We start from the raw sequence: 20,874 nt of genomic DNA on the forward strand, positions 1-20,874 counted from the left end.
TTAAGCTAAAAATTTCTTGCCTTTCTGTGATGAAAATGGGGGAAGTGATCAGTTAGGTTTTCACCCCAAAAGAAACAGACCTGTGAGACCTTTCTTCCTTCCTTCCTCATAAAGGCACGTATTGCATATTCATTCATTTGACCCACAATGGCAGAGATCTAGGTGAAAGGAACAGTATTTAATATAATGTCTATGTGAGGACTGGGGAAACAGCTCTGTTAGCAGGAAACCAGCAGCAGGAGGTGGCTTGTGAGGTAGAATAGGAGGAGGATATTTTCTTGTCCTACTTTTACGTGACAGCTTCTGAAGTCGCAGGAGTGGTATGATAGCTTGGCCTTTATCTATTTGAGAAAGAATTGTTCTGTTTAAATTCAGTTAGGTGGCTGTGAAACTGTCATTTACCACTTTTAGAAATGTTTCAATATATGCCACATAGAGTGTGGTCCTTGAGAATCTCAGATGTTTTCAAGCACACCCACATAACATGTTTTCTGAGAGGAAATGCTTTCCTAGTGATTAAAATAGGGAATTCAGTAAAAAAAACTGGCTTAGCAGCTCAAAATGATTTTTTCTTTTTTCTTTTTTTTTGGCATGATATCAGCCAAATTACCTGGAAATAGAGTTTTCAAAATGTTGCTCTGTATCTAATATTGAGTATAATTCCTCCTTCATGAAAATCATGTTTATTCATAAATCCACAGTCTTGCATAAATTGGTATAACAAAGGGAGATACCCACTCTACATAAATGATTCTGTGATGCTTCAGATAGAGGAAAAAAAAATGAAATTGGAGTAGGAATAAAACAAAATGTTGGTCTTGCAGTTCTAGAAAATGTTTTTTAATAGCATGCAAACATCAGCTATAACAGCACAATAATATCCCTGGCACCAGTGGATTAGAAGGCTGCAAAACAAATGTGTGTTTATCTCTATATGGATCTGTCCGACTGAAATAGCTTGTTTGCTTTTCCTAAGCCCTATCTTCCTAAAACTAGTGCAGAGAGGAAAAAAAAATCCATTACCAACTGTTTTGTCCTTTGTTCCACCTGGATTTTTGTGCTTCCAAGTTATGGTCAATACAGCATTGCATAGCTGGCATAAACTGCATTGAGCTTGTCAGGGCAGGGCAGGGAAAGATAACGTGGGCTCATTTCCTCTTATATGTGGCTTTATAGCTGGCTAGTTGGACCTTTTCCAAATGTCACAGTGATATCAGAAAACATGCGTTTTTACAGGGAGTGTTACTTTGACAGAAGGCAGTTACTTTGATATTTGAAAGCTTATTTTTGTTGTTGTTATCTGATTTTTGAGGTCAACCAAGCAGCAGAGCCATTCTAGAAATGACTAGTCAAGAGTTACGGTCATGAAGACATGTTGTATAAAGGTTAAAGCTCATGGCTGTACTTTGCTTGGCTTTTTATTTTGTCTTATTTCTACCTGGCTTTTGAGTCTCACTGACTCTGGAGAAAAGCTGTGGGTCAAGTAATGGTATATGGTCATTTATTGATGCACTTTTTTGTTTTTTGTTTCAGGCTTTGTGCTTCCACCATGCTGGTGTGATGCATTGCTCTCAGAGGAGCTGCTGAGTGCAGAACCTCCCTAGCAGCTGTTCTCTTGTTCAGAGCAGAGATGAGGGCCGAATGAGATCCGCTTAGCTAGGCAGCTGACTTACAGGGTTAGCAGTAAGGCACTGGGGTTAGCACTGTACGGCTGAGAGCTCTTATTAGTGTTTCCTGTCATTCAGGGGGATCTGAGTTTGTAGTTAGTAACGATTTTCCACAGTCCTTCCTAAGGATGGAGCTGCCTCCTGTTTAAGGCAGAGCTTGGGAATCAGCTTGGTTGTACCCCTTCAGAGCAAGTGGTACTGAACAAAGCATGCCAGAGGCTTTACCAAGCTTCCAGCCTCTGTATAGGAACTGCAGTAAAACTGCAGATCTCATGGGGATATGTATAGCTCTTGGTTTATTCCCCTTTAGCAATTGATGGAAGTATTTCTAACTCTCTCTTCCCACTAGCAAATGATTTAGGGGCAGTTTGGAGGGTTTTTTGGTTTTTTTTTGGTATCCAAGTATATAGAAATGTGAAACAACAACCTTCAGTAAATATTTTGTTGCTAGTAACAGCTGAGGTATTTGTTGTTGTTCCTAGTATATCACTGTCCTTTTACTCATTCTTTCAAGCTTTGAGTTCATTGATACATTTGGCGCATATTTTCCGTGGAAAAATTTATCTTTTTCCTTCACTGATATTTTGTGAGGATGTATAAAACGTATGTGGATTTTTAACAAGCATTTAGGATGTGTCATGGCTGCAAAAGGCTGTTACTGCTAGGCATGAAAAGAAAATGGGAACTGTTTGAAAGAGCAGACTTGGTCTCTGTGTTTTAATTTGTTTGAACTGTGAGGGCTACTTATGTTTCATTCTCAATCAATAGCAAGGCTGTCATTCACTTGAATGGGATTTGAAATAAGCCCAGACTGAGCCTGTATTCATTAAAACACCAGCACATGTTGATTTACTGAGTGTTTGGGGATGAAGGGAATAGATTTAATAACTTGTTCTACGATTTTGCCATCTTCTATGTGCAACACTGTGAGCAGTTACAGAATTACCTTTAATAAAAATCTCATCAAAACAATTGGAATAGGAAGAGATTGATATTCCTCAGATGAGCAGGTAGGGAAAAATGGGAAAAAGCTGATCTTAATTAGAGGAGAGTCAGCAGTAAGAACAGTTCCAACTATGACAGTTACTGCTCATTTTTATTAACTCTTCTAATTGTTTAGAAGAAGAAAAAATTACACTGGATGCTGACTTGAAGAGTAGGCAAGTAGATGGGATTCTGTCATGTTTTCTTGTGTGTAAATAGAGCATCATGCTTTTGATTTTCAAGGGTTTTGTTTTCTCTGGTGCTTTTTGTCCTTGAAGGCATCTTTCTTCTGTTTGTGGACTTCTGACTGCTCAGTGATTCCAACAGAGTCTTGGGGACGAGAGGACTGGGTGCTGTTGAACTTTTTCAGGTTTTACAGAGTTTCTCCCTCCTTTTGAAGTAAAATTCAAGATCTGCGAATTATTTGAGCAGGACTAAGATGACCATTTGTATAGCACAGTGCTGGCTTAATCCATACAGTTTTCAGAGGGAAACCTTCTGTTCCACATGAGGTATCTTTGTCATGGAGAGAATGGTGTTCACCTTACTCCATGATGTTATTTCTAATTAGCTGTGGTCTCTCTTAATTAACTTTTCCAAACAGCTGTGCCTTATAGAAGCAATGGTCTGACATTAAAGAGATGTTGAAAGAAGGGCTTGCTCGTGTTCTTGTTGTGATTATAAAAATATAACTGTGTGCTATGTTTTTTTTGTTTTTTTAAATTAAATTCATGTCATTCATTTTTTTATTAATTCATGTTCCTCTTAAATTCATGTTTTATTTATTTTTATTTTCATTAGCAGAGAAAGGATGTCAGGCAAGAAGGTAGTGCTTAATGTTCCACTGACCAGTGGAACTAGCCAGGGATAGCTTAGTTTCAAATTCTGTAATGATAGTGCCATTAGTATGAACTTATGGCTGGATCTAGACTGAAAATGCGTGCAGCCTGGAATTGTTTGTGTTTTTTTTCCACAGCAAGTTAGAAAGGCATGCTAGGAAAATGCATGGCAATTAAAACATTCATAAAAATGAATTACAAATTTAGTCATTAAATGATAAATATCTATGTATGCGTAGCTGGCTCCAACCAGTACTGCTGCTTTGTCTGACTGATTTGGTGATGCAGGCTCTGATATGGATGTGATTTCAGAAGGTGGCATGATGTTGCCAGGTCCTGAGTGTGCTGGCTCAAAGCCTTCAAAGGTGTGTGCTCATGTCTCCTGGATATAACTAGCTCAGGTGATCTGAGAGTTCAGGCCCAGTTTCTCATCTCATGTCCTGAGGCATTCTCCTACATCAGGCTGAACACCAGCGCTCTGCAGGCATGCTCCTTGTCTGTCACAGCCCTGATACTCTCAGTAACCATTTGAACCTGCAGCTCAGGTCACCTCCAGTGACTTCGTAACTTTCGTTAGTGCGATGTGAGCTTTTGAACTGTAAATAATGATGGGTTCATAAACTGAGAAGGTTGGGAAATGAAACTTCCAGTACCTGTTGTTGTCCGGGCTGGGAGAAGGATCTCTTTCCGCCTGCTTTTGAAGTCTTTATGCTAATTGCAATTATGTCCTCAGTTACATCAACACCCTTTTAAAAATGCAATTGTATTTAAGGTATTACTCCTTCAAAAATTGCCTGTTTTTCTTGAATGGCTTGGTACTGCTGCTTCTGTTGTACATTATACAGTGAGTCAGAGTAGTGGATCAAAGGAAAACAGCACTTCTCCCCTGCGTGTTTAGCAGCTTGAAATCTGGATTAAGGTTAATTATTAGGCTTAGGGAAGAGTATCAGAGCTTGTGAAAAGAGAATTGGGATTGTTATAGGACAGATTTTAATAGGATAAGAAAATACTTGTGCTTTCAGTCAGAACAATGGGCAGTAAATAAGTCAAAATCAGATGCACTTTGTGAGTAGATAGGAAGAGTATGTAAGAAAAATCAGCTGACAAGTTAGTATAGCCTGTATTTTGACAGAGAGATGGGGAAGAAAATAAGTGAGAGCAGCTGAGATGGGTTGCGTAGTCTGGGGATGAGAAGGAAGACCTGGTCCCTACTTCTGGGAAGAGGCTTAGGGCTGTCTGATGCTGGGGCAGTTCTCCACTTGTCGCCTGGCAGCCTGTTCCCTGCAGGCTCCTATCCTAGTCCCTGCCCAAATGCAGCCACGATCTGGCTGTTTGTAGCTGGAATTTGTGATAGTGGCTAAGCTTAGTTTCTCTGTAGTGGGAGACTCTGGATTATTGTGAGGGCAAGACAGTTTTTATTGTGTAAAAACATCTTCCTTCCCCATACAGCTTTGATATATAATACAAATAAGTTGTTTTATTTTCCCTTGTGTTACCTGAGCTACTATATCTTTGTCTTTTTCAGGTACATCTGATAAATACGTGAAGCACCTTTTAGCTAAAGAAAGAAAAATTAGGTCACTATTTCTCATATTTCTTCATTGAATGTACCTTTTTTTTTTTCTTAAAGCCTTTCCCAAGGAAAACCTAAGAACTTGTACTTTTTTTTTCCTTCCTTTGTCCTCTTTCTGTATCTACCTGTCTGATGAATTTTTGCCAGATTTGAGAGGTCTCAGAGGCACAGAACTCCTCAGAAAATGTAACTATCTTAAGTTAAATCTTAATTAGATAGACAGATTCCATTTAAGATTTATCTTAAATTAGCATCCACAGTAATGCCCTGGCTGAGGGAAAGGCCAGTGTGTTCCCACCCCACCAGAGAACCATGGTGAGAGTCTGCCTTCAAACACCAGAGAAATCTGGGGACATTGACTGTGGGCTTTGTTTTACTTTCTTTTTTTTCTGTTTTCTTCTTGTGTGGTACTTCTGCCTTTTACTGTTAAGTTCTTCCCTTGATCTTTTAGTATTCTGTTTCTGAAAGCTCCTGGGTCTGCATGTCTGAAATAGCAGGCTGTATAATATAGAATGTAGCCAGGGCTGGGTTTTGTGATGGTGTTTATTTTCTTTTTTTCTTCTAGTAGGAAGTGAAATGCACATAAATTAGCTTCTGCTGCTCTCTTGTTCTGCTGAAATAGACTCCCGCTTCCTAGAGAAGTTGCACTCAGAGAGCTCTGAAGAAAGAGCAGTTTTCCTACTTGTAGGACTATCTACAAAGCCTCCATTACTGTCTCCGTAGGTGGCCTGACTATTATGCCAGAATAAACTTTGGGTTCTGTGGATTTCAAAAGCTGAAAACATCCTTTTTCAGAGCTGATTTTTCTCTAAGAACTATGCCAGAGGTCTGAGAAGCCTTCCTGCAAGCAGTCTTGAATTTATTTTTAATGCGCTGAATAAACATTAGGAAGTAAAATATTTACCCACGGATATCTGTAGCTACTTCACCCTTTCTCTAGGCTCTGACTTCCCAAACCTTTTCCTTCATTAAAAAAAAAAAAGTTGGAAAATCGTCCCCCTTTAGGGGGGCTCCTGTGCCCCCCCCTTGTCCTGTAACTGCTGAAACTGGTTTCAGCAAATGTATCATTTCCTCCCTTCTTTTGACTGCAAGGCTTATTAGGCTTTGCCAAGGTCAAAGGTTTGTCTGTTCACTCTTAAGAGTGTGTGATCACCTTACAGGCCAGCTGTATTCTTGAGCAGGAGTCTTCATTCAGTTCTCCATCATGAAGGCAAGTAGTTCAGTTGCTAGCATTGCACACCCTTAATTCCCTGTTAAAAATATTGTCATTATACCTTTCCCAGTTCTCAGGTTTCTTTTGGAGTTGCTATACTTCGTACACAGCAAACTGTGCCCTAGCTATTCAGCTATAATTGTTGGCAGGTGTTGGGGAGGATAACTAAATTCATCCTTGTGCAAATCTGTGTGTGCAGTAATCCCTTACCAGTTTCTGGGTTAGTTGAACAAAATGAGCCTCATGTAATTTAATTTCACAATTTGTCTGTATCCCTCAGAAGCTGGGATGGGATTGATCCTGTAGAGGATTTCATGCTTAAAGATTTCATGCTTTAATAGTGTAATATGCATAATTTAAAAATATATATATATTGTTAAGCAGTTCGCTTCTAATCTCAAGTACATATTTACTGATGTAACTAGACATTATGCTTATACAGCTTAGAATTCTTCAATCCTTTTGTCTTTTTAAAATCTAATTCTGCATGTTAAAATGGCATTTTATGCATGTGATTGATTTAATGCTTCTGAAAACAATGCAATCACTGCTGTTTCAATGCATAAAGCCCTGCTTGTTGGAGATTCTGAAGAGATGTCCTCATTGCTGTGTTGACTTCTGGGAGAACAGAAGCTGACTGGAAAGTAGTTAACCTTAAAAATAATTTAGAGGCATCAAAATGTAGGACCTCAAGAAATGCTTCCTTAGGGCTTTTCTTGCTGGGCTGCATGCCACTTCAGAACTGGAGTGTGAGTTTAAAAGCAAATGGCAGCATGTCTCCTGGTTTTGGTGGTATGCTGTTTCATAGTTAAAATCTTACAGAACCACAAATGTTCAGCAAGTTCTCTGTGGGCATAAATCTGTACTCACATACCACAGGCACCAGGCATCTTGCCTCCCTGTTTCCTGGAAGATAAATGATTTATTTTTTCTTTGCAGAGTATCTGTCACATTGATATATGTAAATCAATACAGTTTGGCAATTCTAAGACATTCTATAAATGATTATTCTGAAATATGTATGATTTTAAATCCTGCTTAGGGTTGCTACATAGCAGGGAATTTCATTTGTCTTCGCTGTGCTAAGCTGTTTGAGTCATTTTGTGGTTCATATTGGATTCACAGTGGATTCATTTTCTCACTATTTTCCTGTTGTGATGCCATTGATTTATGTTACCGATTTTCACATTTGTGATATATAGTTCACACGTGTATCGTGTCTGAGATGAAAATTGAATGCATGTAGTTGTAGGCTCTATATGTAAAGTCTTTCTCCCTTTGCCTTCAACAGGTAAAATTTTACCATTATGTATGCAGTGTTTCCAGGTTTTGGCCTGCAAAACCATAACTGCCATAACTATTGTACCTTGTTTTCTTACAGATGTGCACTGGTAACTACATCTTTGTTCCCTATATGATAACTCCACATAACAAGGTATACTGCTGTGATAGTAGTTTTATGAAGGGACTAACAGAACTGATGCAGCCAAGTTTTGAATCACTGCTTGGGCCTATTTGCTTACCTCTGGTGGATAGATTTATTCAACTCTTGAAGGTGGCACAGGCCAGCTCAAGGTGAGTAACCCTTTGTATACAGTATGTTTCTGCTGACAATATAAATATCAGACTCTTGCCTTCATAGTGAGTGAAGAAATGTTTCTGTTGAGACTAATGGGTAATGAATAATTTAGTTTGACCAACTCTCCCCACTAATGCTGCTCTATCATTAAATGTTCCACGAAATTACTATGATAGAGTTCCAGAGCCAAAAAAAAACAAATGCAAAAGACCTTTCACAAATTGCTAACGTGAGTTTGTTCCTCTCCAGCCAGTATTTTCGGGAATCCATCCTTAACGACATTAGGAAGGCCCGTACCCTCTACACGGGTAAAGAACTTGCAGCAGAGCTGGCAAGGATTCGGCAGCGAGTGGATAATATTGAGGTCTTGTCTGCGGATATTGTTATCAACTTGCTGCTGTCCTACAGAGACATCCAGGTCTGTATTGTCTGCTCAAAGGTAATCTAAAAACGTGTTGAAATTCATTCTCAGTGGAATTCTGGTGCGTTTTACACATGTTTTCTAAGGAACTATAGAAATAACATGCTAGTAAAAAAATAAAATAAAATTGTTGCAGGATCTTCACTCTTGTTATTTTATAACAGCACCTAAGAAATTTGCAACATATATCGTGTTTCCACATCAGCATTGCTATGTGGCAAACAGCCTGTAGGGTGCCACACTTAAAGGCCTTGGCAGCATTCTGCTATTGATATGTTTGTGTTCTGACTGTGAGCTTTATCACTGTGCTTATGACATTCCTCTTGGCAATGTAACATATTTGTATGCATTGCAGCTTCTCTGAATGGTACTAATAATTGCTTACATTATTATACATCATTTCAATTGTCGCTGCTTAAGTGTTTTTAATTTTTGTTTGTGCCTTGTGCTTACCTCAGAGTTTTGGAATACTTCAGTGTAGATTCAATTAGCATTGCAGTTTCTGATATGGATTCTGATATGTTCAGCCTGGAAGCTAACTTGTATTATGAAAAGTGGAATGGGAAATTTCAGTACGTGTATTTAAGCAGAACAGGAATCCAAACTGTGTTAAGTGCTCTGTTTATTCACATCTGAGTGCCAAGCCATTTATAGTTTCTGAGTGAGGAATGTAAGATCCATGTAACTTACAGTGAACAGGATATATACCTTAGTATGAAGTACCAGCTCCTTAGTTCAAAGAGGAGTTTGTGAAGGCATCAGTACAGCCACTTAAAACTTCATTGTTTCTTTCTTTTGGAAGGATTATGATTCTATTGTGAAACTGGTGAAAACTTTAGAAAAACTGCCTACTTTTGACTTGGCTTCCCACCACCATGTGAGGTTACATTATGCGTTTGCACTGAACAGGTAAGATTCTACCTTTCCTACTGCTGTGGGATAGTAAATCAGTACCACAAATTCAGTGCATGGTTAATAATCCTAGTTAAAAGGTCCCTACTGGAATCTTTCTATACAGGTCTAGGGCTTTCACTGTAGCAGTTTTGGGGACTCTTGACCTTCCTGATGAATCTAACCTTCCTTTTTCTTTCATGCTGTCAAATTTCTTTCCTTTTCCTTCACTGTGTCTTTTCTTTTTTCTTTTTATATATAATTTTAATTGTTTTTGTCTTTCCATAAGTCCACGTGAGTGAGTTTTTCATTTCAGTGTCTCAATCTGTAAAAATAAAATACACTTTTATCATCATTATTGCAAAACAGCACTGCAGCATTTATGCTGTTAGGCATCCTCTCATTCAAGTCTGAGTTCTATTATCAAGAGACAGGAGGAAAAGCTTTCATCAAGTGATAAGCAGAAGATTTTACTATGTTATAGTACACAGTTTTTTGTGTTTTCTGATAACATGCACAAATGTGTCACATGCAGTGACAAGCACTTCTTCTTTGAGTGAAATAGGAGCCATGCTCTAGTGGGTTTTTGTTTATATTGTGATTTTTCTCAAAAATCTGAAATACTGGCAATTGGGAAGGGCATTAAAGAGGGAATTTTCCTGTGGGAACTCCAGATATTCTCTAATCCATCGGTGTTATAACAGTGAAGATTGTTCTGCTGATGTTTAGAATGAGCGGACCAAGTGTCAGCAGGCATTGAAATTCTCAGATATACATAGGTTGGTCTGAAAGCAATGCCTCCAATTTGTTTCCGTGGGAACTACAGCAATACAAAGAGCACAATAACATTGTTTGATAGAGTGAATTGTCAGCTATGAAGCAGTATTTTTCAATATGATCACTGTCATGAGCTATGCAATTTAACCATGATGATCAAGAGCCTGCATGCTGTGCTTTTAAAAATCTGGACCAGTAGAGGTGACCCAATGTCACCACCACTGAAACATACCACCCACCACCTCACTGTGCTCACATCCACTGTTGGTCTCCTTCAGTGTTCAGCAAGTGTCAGTAAATGTCAGTGGGTACCATTGTTTCTGCATGAAGGAGTTCAGTGACACCCCTTTGCTTCATACACACTTCTGTGTCAGGTGTCATTCTGTCAGACTGTCCCTCTGCTGCCTTCCATCACATAGCAACAACATGTAACACAGTATTGTTGGGAAGGTTCAGCCTCTATTGCCATTGCACCAATAGCCACCTCTGACATAATGATCCACATAAGAAAAAATAGGAGGTGTTGCTTTTGGAGCAGCCCTTATATCTTTGCATTTTGTGAATAAGTACTATATCATCTCCCTAAGAATTGCTTTCAAAGCTATTCTTGCTGCTGTTACTGCTTTGCTCTAGCCGATCATGAGGGAGAAAACATGCTTGGGGGCTTTTATGAAGAAGGTGTTTTGTTTTTTTTTGTAGTGATGTTTTTTAATCTGTGTTTTGAACATGTTTATAAAATAATCCATTGTATTTAGGAGCGCATTATATATATTTATCTATTAGTCCATATTTATGATCATATATTTATTTAAAATAATATAGTCGTGTATTCATGTTGGCTACAGAAAGGTATTCCTTGATAACTTTATTGTTTTTTATTGTAATATTTATTTTTAATAGACGAAATCTGCCTGGGGACAGACAGAAAGCTCTAGAAATTATGATTCCTTTAGTAGAACAAGATGATCAAGTAGCTTCGGATATGTACTGCCTGGTTGGTCGCATTTACAAGGACATGTTTTTGGAATCTGGGTTCACAGATACAGAAAGCAGAGACAAAGGGACCTTCTGGTGAGTACTGTTCCTGGTTTATGTCTTCTTAGCTTTGGAAAAATATTCCTTAAATGATGAGAATGCATTTCAACTGTTTTTCATTCCAAATATGTTGTGTTCTTAATGGTTATGCTAAATAATCTAATTTGGGCCTTGCCTACTTGTTAATAATGAGAGATTTATGTTGCCCATACATCCACTTCCACAAAGTTCTTCAAGTGCCTCAGAGCCTTGGAAGTTGAGATAGCCCTCATCAGAGCGTAATTTTTCTCCTCTCTCACAAGTGTGAATTCTCTTGTTTCCTGCATTACATGTAAGAATCTGGGCCAGACGTTATCCAGGCTACAATCAATAGACGTACCTGCAGTCTGGTAGATACTTACCAGCTGTGCTTAAAGGTGCTGAGATATAACTGTTCTGATGCTTAGAAAATAACATTTTGTCTTTTTTTGGCTTTCTTGCTGACAAGGAATGTAACTGCTCCAAAATCCTGCTGGGAAAAGGTTTATCACCCTATCATCACCATATAACATATGCATATTATAGTGGACTGCAGTACAAATTCTTCTGGTACTTGCCTCTAAAATTATCAAGTGTTTGCTTTTGAAGTGTGCTAAAATGCCAACTTTTTTTTTTAATCTATTCCACATAAAAGTCCTTTGTCTCTTGTCTGTCAGGCCTTCAATTTACAAAGGAACCATACTTAAAATTGCAGTATTAGATGCTTTTGTCAAGGTGAGCTGTCTTCTTCCATTACAGTTCAGAAAGAGAATATAGATAAATATTTGTTGTGAGTATCCTGCACAGCAGATCTTAGCTCTGCTGTTGTGCTCATCAGCTACCTGTTGAAGTAGATGCTCAGAACTTGGAAGCTCGATTCTCCTACTCTTGTTTCACTTTTTTCAGCAATCTTCAGATTAGAGTTGTCTTTGAAAGATATTCTAAGACTATAGGTGCTAAATAATTATACACGTACAAATTCTAATTGTTGGTTATGCTTTGCAATTTTGTAATGCTTGCTGGACTTCTAAAATATGTTGAAATAGCAGGTATGCAGCATGTTATTCCCCCCCCCCCCCCCTTCCCATTTCATAATTTCTAATTACAGAAGAATTTCTCTAAGCCAGAGTTCCTATGAAACTTTCAAGATTGTTGTAAAATAATGTTTTGATAACATTAACTGATACAAGAAGTGAAGTGTAGTCCTGTATCCAATGCTAGGCATCACCATGGGCAAAGCAGAGTAAGTGAACTTACATTTGTGATTGCATTTCTTGCTTTTTCCTCATTTGTACTGCTTTAAGAACAGATAAACTTTGAGATTTTTCCAACATAATTAAGTGAGGTTATATGTTTAAGCATAATTACTAGAATGTTTCACGTAGCTGTTTTAACATGCTTTTAATGGATGCATCTATCAGTCATGTTGCTCATCTGCTCGATAAGATGCAACGATTGTAGTCATAACAGCTTGGGAAAGGAGAACAAATGCAACTCTTGCAGTGGGTAGGGCAGTGACAGGGCAGCCCTTTGGTAATCCTTGAAGTCTCTGGCTGGTAAGACCAGAGTTAGATGATCTGGAATTTAACTGGAATCTGTTCCCGGTGGGCCATTTGCTTCTAGCTTGTACTTTGTTGGATATTGATTTGAATTCTAGTGTCAATTGTATGGTAGGCTTGATATAGCTGAAGGGTTGAGCCATACTCTAATTGGTGGCCCTTGGTAGGGAGCAGAGCTGCTACCAGTGCTACACCCTGTCTTCAGCGTGGGTGGAAGAAGGTGTGTGCAGGAACAATGCCTCCCCAATAGCGTTAGTTTATGTTGAGATAAAGGTTATTATCTCTGTCTTAGAGAAATGAGGTTGCAGGAGAAATGTAGTGAATTGCTTCAGATAAGAATTTGGCGGCAGAACTCAAGTGTTAGTTTTGCAACAGCTAATGATGTCAGGGGACTTTGGGCTATTAAAAAAAAAAGCAAGAAGTGTGATTTTTCTGACAACTGAAAAGTGGAATAAAAGGCATTTTTGATGTAGAGACGAGAAATGGAAGTCTAATTGTTAACTGTCTCTTTCTTGTTGTATGCTGACAATGTAAATCGGACTTGACAATGCTATCGGATCTTTATGCAAATCCTTTTACTGCCTACCTATCTTATTCAGTGTCTGCACTGCAACATTTTCCCAAGTGTCAGCTTTCAATTTCTTGAAGGCCTTTGCAATGAAGTCGTCTAAACCAACCTCTGACTTTATAGGGAGACTTTTAAACCTGACTGCTTTTCTGCAACACCAATTCCTTCTGTGTCATGTAGTACACACCAATTGCACCTGTTGAATTTAAACCAGTTCAGTTAACAGATGTGAACTGAAACTGTGGTTCTTTTCATTTGTTGAAAATTATTATTTACAGATTCTTTTTCATTTTTCTTGTTGTCTGTAGATTTATTGTTGATTTCTATTTTTTCTTGTGCTTGTTGCAAAAATTATGTCACAGAGGATGCAACTTGTCAATTGACGCTTGAAGCCAAGGACTAAGTATAATGAAAGAAATAAGTTCTCTGATCCTATGAAAATTTTTCAGTCCCCTAGGAAAAGGGATATAACCTTTTTTTGTTGCCTACATATGACACTTTGTTTGCAAGTAAACACATTGTTTTTTGAGGGCTGTTCACCAATTGCTTTTGCAAGCAGCAACTATTTTGTATGCCTAAGTTCATCCCTGTCTCCTTTGCCTACTCCTTCCATTATTTTCTTTTATCTCAGTGGAAATAACTGTAAATCCAGTATGATACTGACTTTGCTGAGGTGGACAACCGGGGTCTATACTTGTGTGAGAGGAATGGAAGTGGAAAGAGGATGTATATATTAGTAATTAACTCTTAAATAAGTAATTCACTCCTAAAAATAGCCAAAAAGCCTGTGCAGAAGACAGTGAAGAATTTTAGTTTCCATGGATTCCTGCTATGTAAATAGAAGATAAGCACCTATGGTACCTAAAAGTATAATTATGTTCCTACTAGATTGCATTATTTAGAAAGCAAACCTATGTTTTTTTTTTTCTAGGTTCAAGAAGGCGTTTGAGTCAGAGCCAACGCTGCAGTCAGGAATCAATTATGCCGTACTTCTTCTGGCAGCTGGACATTGCTTTGATACTTCTTTTGAGCTTCGGAAAGTTGGTAATTACAGCTTGCAAATTCACAGTGAGCTTGTTTTCTAGTGACAGTACGACACCATCCATTGTCATAAGGGGGAAAAAAATCTGATTGTTGCGTATGAATGCTTCAGTAGTGAGTATGTGAACATCTAAGTTAGTGTCCCTAACCACCACTGATCCTACCTGGCACTGTACTGACGACTTGATTCCAGGATGAAGATCTTAACAGGTTACCAGACCTTAGTGAAAACTGACAGCACTTCTTTGCAGCGATGTCTTTTCTGTGAGCCAGAAGGAAGGAACACCTGAAGGGGGAGTCCAGATCTGGCTAGCATTCTTGGAGGAAAAAAAAAATACAAAAGAGAGAAAAATCAAGCAAACAAACAGGAAACACCTGTGGATCACCAGAAAATATGGGCAAAAACCCTCTTCTTAAAGTAGTCGAAGTGTATTTGGCTTGAGATTGGGATGGGTTAAGAGAAGGAAGAGCCACGTTTCCTTTCAGATGCTGTTTTTGAGGTCTTTTGAAGCTTTGTATTATGTGGTCCACATTGACTTGATTTGTAGTTTTGCTGTATTTGAAGAGAACGGAGTCAAAATTAGCCCGGAATCCTTTTGGGGAAGTCATAAGAGATATCATATGTATTGTATCACTTTCATTTGGATAATAAAAGTGGAATTGAAATTTTCTGGGGTTAAGGAAGGTGTTCATTTGGTTGTGATAGGCTTTGTTGAGTTGCCTCCAACTACTGTGTTTGCCCTCGCATGAGTAGACAAAATTTTTCTTGTTGGGTCAGATAGACTGCTTTCATCTTCTACACTGAAATCTGAAATCTTCTGGCAGCATAAGTGGTAAAAACATAAAAATACATGTGTTTTGCTAAGTAGCATTTGGAAATATTCATTTAGCAGCCTTAATTTTAAATTAGCAATAGTTCAGTGAATTTGGGCTATATTTTTGTGTAGTTTAATTTGAATCCTCCAATTTTTAAGAAATTTCAGCTGCACACAGACTATGGCCAATTAGATTTGGACAAACTGATTGTACTGATGAATTCTGGGTATTGTTTTTAGGGATCAGATGTTTGGTGTCTTGTGAGTTTGCACAGTGATTGCCCTACTGTTTGTGTGGAAAACAGTAATGAAATTAAGGTTCCTTTATTACTTACAGTTCCATCCATGGCTGATGAATTACTTAGAGGAAAAATATCCAGTAGCTATATGTGGTTGAAGGATAGCAATTTATTTGGTTTGGGCTATTTTTGGGGTGGTTTTTTTTGTTTGTTTTTGTTTTAAGGGTGAGAAAAAGGAGTTCTGTTTTCTTTAGAAGCTGTTGGTGTGTCAGTCTCTCATTGAAATATTTAATTGATGTCTGATAAGAACCCTTAGAAGACAATCCATTCTGTGATCATAGAATGGTTGAGTTGGGTGAGACCATGAAGGTTATCTACTTCTAATTTGCCTGCTGTGGGCAGAGACACCTTCCACTCTTGTAGTAAAATACTTCTTACTTAATTCTTCCTCTTCTAATCTAAATCTACCTTCTTTCAATTTAAAACTATTACCTCTTGTCCTGTCATTCCACTCCCTGATAAGGAGTCCCTCTCCAGTTTGGCCCCTTATAGGCTGCATTTACGTAATGGAAGGGATCTACTAGTGTCTATTTTGTTATAAGAATTATTGCTAAAATACTTCAAAGATTATTTAAAAAACAGATATAATGTAGACTTTATGCACTGGTCTCTGGTTCCTTGGTCTGAGACTGTGGTCCGTGTTAATATGATGAGGTTTATTGGTTGACTTGAACTGTGCTAGATTTTGAGGACAAAGTAGCGTTTTCTTTATCTTGGACTGTTGGTAGTGATTTTAACCAAAATTTAGGAAAATCAGAGATTACATGGAAAATTTTTTTTTCTGTCCCAAGGATCTTTATGCTTATGTCATTCTTTTGATGACACCTTTTTGTTTTTATTGTGTATAAGACCATTCATAAAAAGAACTTAGATTTACCTAGTAGTGCTTTCAGCTTGGCATCTTCCTGTAGCATTATTGCAGCACATAAGAGTCTGTTTTCTGGTGAGAGATAAGGAGAAGAGGTGAAGCTGGCTGAAGTTCAGTCCAGGTTGCATGGAAATAATATTGGTAGGTTAGACAAAAACTAAGGAATGATGCAGTCTTTAACAGCACCTCAAAGGGTGTATGATTCTGTAATTAGAAGATGCATATCTGATTACAGTGGGAATGATGTAGGAACTCCAGTAACCAAAAGACATTTTACCCATTTGCATCGGATCAGAGTTGTCCTTTTGAGAGTTCCCGCCTATACTTGTCAGAATAATAGTTCACATGAAATGATCAAGTGAGGCATTAATAAGTCCTCATTATATTTTCTTTACAGTATTGTTTTCTTAAGTACACAAAATATCGAACTTTGAGACTAAAACATAAACACAGTGCTTTGCATCAGTAGTAATGACCTCCACAGGCTGTGCAACTCCAATACACAAAGGATCCAATAATACGAATTGTTCTGTCAATATTTGAGCAAGGAAAGCAGTTTATTTATAAAGCTTTCACAGTAATCTTTAACTGGTAATATCTTGTTATTGAATATTTTCTTTGCAGCTGTGGGTGTATACTTGGCATTAATGACCATTCTGGCATTAATAGTTTCTGTATTTGTGCCCATTTCTGTTTAAGGCAAAATGTTTTTGATAAAATGCTTTGGAGATGCTTGGTTGTTTCATGAATACCAAGTTTATTGCAAACAAAGAGAGTGTCTTGTCTTTGCCTGGTTGTTCTTATACTCAAAAACATAAATAAAAACCTAACAAAAACCACCCACTTTTAAAGATGATGAGATCAAAATAAGCTAGAAAAATAATAAATGGAGGCCACAATCTTAAAATTGCATATTTTCTCTTCAAGAATAACTAAACTTTTCTCTAAGAAGGAAGCAGTTGCTTTTATTTACATTTACAGATTACTTTATTGTGTGTTACTCAAGCATGACAACTTGTTAGCAAGAGAGCACAAAGTGAAATACAAATGTGAAACAGGCTATAGAGCACTTGCATTTTAAGTGTAAAATAATGTCTAATTTTTTTGTCTGGTGTTGAGAACATAAAAATTTATCAACATGACAAAACAATATGGATTTTGTTGACAGAAATTAACCTAATGTAATAAGGTTTATTGGTGTGTTCAGAATTAAGTTTAGTGTGCTAGCTATTCAGTGACAGTTAAGGAGAAAAATATGAAAATCAACAGTTTCATTGGAACTTCATGTGAATAGTAAGCTTTAATATCAAGGATGACAGAAGGTGAGGTGGAAGGGAAACCACCATAGTGGAGAGTAGTATGGGGAAAGTGAGCAAAAGGTTACTGTGATGATAAGGTTTGTCCTGTAAGCTGGGAAGTATTTTATTTCCAAGGGTGTTAGCTATAAATATACAGTAGATGTTGGGAACTAAAATCCACCCTGAAGGCCACAGGGAGACTTGTAGTTTTCTGAAAACTTTCAAAATGAGGCCTGAGTCTCCCCATAGTCTTGAGTTGCTGAGGGACTTATGAATATTAATAGATGTCTTTCATTGGGGTAGGACTTGCGGCAAATTAATGAACATCGCTGCTGGAAGAAGGCCAGTGGATCATCTGTTCCTTCTGCATTGGACCTTGTCTATAAAGGTAAGTCTGGGGCTTGGGGCTTGTAAGTCTCAAAAAAAAAAAAAAAAAAAAAAAAGCAGAAAAAAACATAATAGGTGCCTTATTCAGCATCTGTTAAGTTTTTACAACTATGTGGTATAGCCTGAGGCCCCAATGTACCTTTACAGATGAGGTCCATGCAAGAACATAGATAATCTGACTGAGGCCTTGTCCTGACAGCGATGTCTTAAAGTTCCTTTCTTGAGAAGTCATTAGGAAGAGGGGGAGGGAAAAAAAATCTGCTACTACCTAGGGTATTTGGAAGGCATGTAACATTAACTGGTAAGTATGATTTCCGTCTTCTTTCATTGAAATGGAGAGGATAAAGTAACTTAAAGCAATGATTAGATTTCAAATCGGGAAGTCATGTATTTTGAAATGCCATTTGTACTTTCCTGTGACCTACTATTCTTTCTACTACAGGGGTAAAGATCAGCAGCCTGCTTGGTAAAAAGGGAAGCTTGGAGAAGCTGCAGAGCTATTGGGAAGTGGGATCTTTCTTGGCAGCCAGTATGTTGGCTAATGACCACATAAGAGTGATCCAGGCTTCAGAAAAGCTATTTAAGCTAAAGGCACCAGCATGGTAAGATGATAAGAAAGGTGGTGTATGTTAATGTTTTTTTAAACATTGTATTTTGCTAACAGATTTTGTTAGTCTGTGTATTGCTCCATTGTACTCTTACCTTGATGGAGTTCTCTCCCCTCTTGTGCCTTTATTCATGGATAAATCTGTTAGGACTTTTTTGGTGGCTGAGAAGGGCGGGTTTACTATTGACCCCATCATTTTCTGAGGGTAAGGAGGGAAGCAGAAGTTGCTTGTAGCCACTGTACTTCTTCAGCTATTTGAAGTGATAGGAGCATGTGCCCAACTGTTCCTAGGAGTGCAATCAGCTTGGCTAGAGGAGCATGGATATACCTTGAAATACTGTGATGGTTATTGCATGCGCCAACTATTTTACGAACATGAATATAAATGAGCAGTCTGTACAAGTTGCATCTGAAGAATGCAGATTAAAGTCCAGCTAATGGAAAGGTTATAAACCTGAAGTAAGATTCAACATGTTCTTTAGATTCAGGCAGCAAGTAGGGACCAGTTGCCCACTCATCAAGGTCTAGGTCCTGTTGGAAACGGAGAACTGTGACTCCTTTCTGACCTAAGTTGTCACTGCCCATCAAGGCTGCCTGTATTTGTTTTTTCTTTTTATGAAGGAAGGAAAGTCTGTCTCCAGAGCTGGTCAGAAAGGAATGCAGGTGTGCTAAAATATGAAAATGCTAAACTTACATATTGAGATAACATAGGAAACTGTTGAAATGGACAGTGTTGTTTTTCTTACCAATTTTCTTGCAGAAGCTGTTTACAGTGTATTTATATGCAACACTTTTTCTTTTTTTACTGTGTGCATGAGGAGCTGGATAGCACACCATGAGAGTCTCCTGGTAGTTTTCGTGAGTTTATGAATGCCTGTTTGTCAGGATTTTATGTACCCAGTGCTTTGGGGTTTAAGTCTGTGAATTCAACTCTGAAAATACAGCATGCTCTTTTGTGCTTCAGGATTGATTTCTCCTGTGACCACCTTCTCCTCAGTCTGTTGCCTGCTGTTCAAGCAGAGCCTCTTGGTACACGAGGGGCATACAGTATTTCATGCAGGATATCCATGCAGCCTGAGGGGATGGTTGGGCAACAGATAGCTTTAGAACTACCATCAAAATGCCCTCTGAGTTAGCGTTATTTCTTTTTGTGTATATGTAGCCTATAAACAAATATATTTCAGGGAGCTTCATTGTTTGGAGTAGCAGGCAGCATATGTGATCAGGCATATACGCAGGAAGGATTGTCCTAGATCTCAGGCTGATAATGTAGCTGCTCAAAATGAGGAGTTGCTATTGCTTTCAGAAAGCAATCCTGTAGAACCAGAATATTATCGACTGCCTTAGCATTGTAGTGGTGGGTGCTTCAGTTTGAATTAAAGGTGCAAACATTATTGCTTACATACCATATTCTTGGTCACAGGTACCTGAAGTCTATTGTAGACACTATTTTGATATATAAGCATTTTAAGAAGCTGAATCCTGAACAACATACAGCTAAACAGGAACTTGTGGACTTCTGGATGGACTTCCTTGTTGAAGCCACGAAGACAGATGTGTCTGTAGTTAGATTTCCAGTAAGTCTTTTCTTGTTTGATTGTTTTTAATTGTGACATGTAGGAAATGAGAACAAAACACTGCTTGTTTGTAGGTTCCCAGACAAAAAAACTGCTTGTCCAGAAGAAATGCATTTGGCCTGCATACTAAACTGGTATTAATTGATTTCACATGGCTACAATGGAATTACACAATCTGTTCCAATAAAGTACTGAGAAAAAAGTCAGGATAGAATGTTATTATTTAGTGATTGCTACCATTGAATACACTTATAAAGCAGAACTTTGTAGTGTATTCCAGGTAATACCATATTAGTTATGAGTTGAAGAAAATACATTTAGTTTCAGTCTCTCTTACTCAACAGACTTTTTACATAGCCTGCTGCCAATTAAGCATGTGCTCTGTTAGAGCTTAGAAATCAGACCAAACAGCCAGAAATCTATTTTTTCCAGCTGGTAATATATTTCAACAACATGGCATTATAACTTATGAAGGAAACCATAAAAGTATACATGAGTGCTTTGCTGAAAGGTTTTTATGAGGTACCCTGGTGTAGTACAATGTGCTGTTCTTTGTTGCCTCCATATATTGGTGATATATTTAGTAGAAATAATGTCTTGTGCGTTCCTTTTAGCTAACCATTAGCAAATATATCTTTTTGTTTTAAGTAGCAGTCACTATTTACCTCCAGATACCTGAAGGGCATACTTGTTTTGCGCAGTTTAGACTGTAAATGGGATAATAAACAGTAAGGAAAATGGTAGTGTTGAACAGCAACAAACTGAGGCAGGAAATTACTATGGTGTTTCAGACAGACTGGAAGTAGTTCTGGCAGAATATTATTGAAGTGGCAGGTTGACTTCATCTACTCAGTGGCT

General features: G+C 38.0%; 1 protein-coding gene across 1 annotated transcript in view; it reads left to right on the top strand.

Moving 5' to 3' along the window:
• MAP3K5 (mitogen-activated protein kinase kinase kinase 5) overlaps nt 1-20,874 on the top strand; it is a 91,256-nt gene that overhangs the window by 35,982 nt on the left and 34,400 nt on the right. The window contains exons 4-10 of the mRNA XM_065733275.1: nt 7,658-7,851; nt 8,105-8,273; nt 9,079-9,185; nt 10,845-11,015; nt 14,056-14,168; nt 18,275-18,434; nt 19,863-20,016. Of these exons, the coding sequence (XP_065589347.1) occupies nt 7,658-7,851; nt 8,105-8,273; nt 9,079-9,185; nt 10,845-11,015; nt 14,056-14,168; nt 18,275-18,434; nt 19,863-20,016 (1,068 nt within the window). The remainder of the gene's footprint in view (nt 1-7,657; nt 7,852-8,104; nt 8,274-9,078; nt 9,186-10,844; nt 11,016-14,055; nt 14,169-18,274; nt 18,435-19,862; nt 20,017-20,874) is intronic.

Source organism: Cyrtonyx montezumae, unplaced genomic scaffold (assembly GCF_038088225.1).
Source record: "Cyrtonyx montezumae isolate F1298 unplaced genomic scaffold, pur_monq_1.0 scaffold_0, whole genome shotgun sequence".
Taxonomy (NCBI): domain Eukaryota; kingdom Metazoa; phylum Chordata; class Aves; order Galliformes; family Odontophoridae; genus Cyrtonyx; species Cyrtonyx montezumae.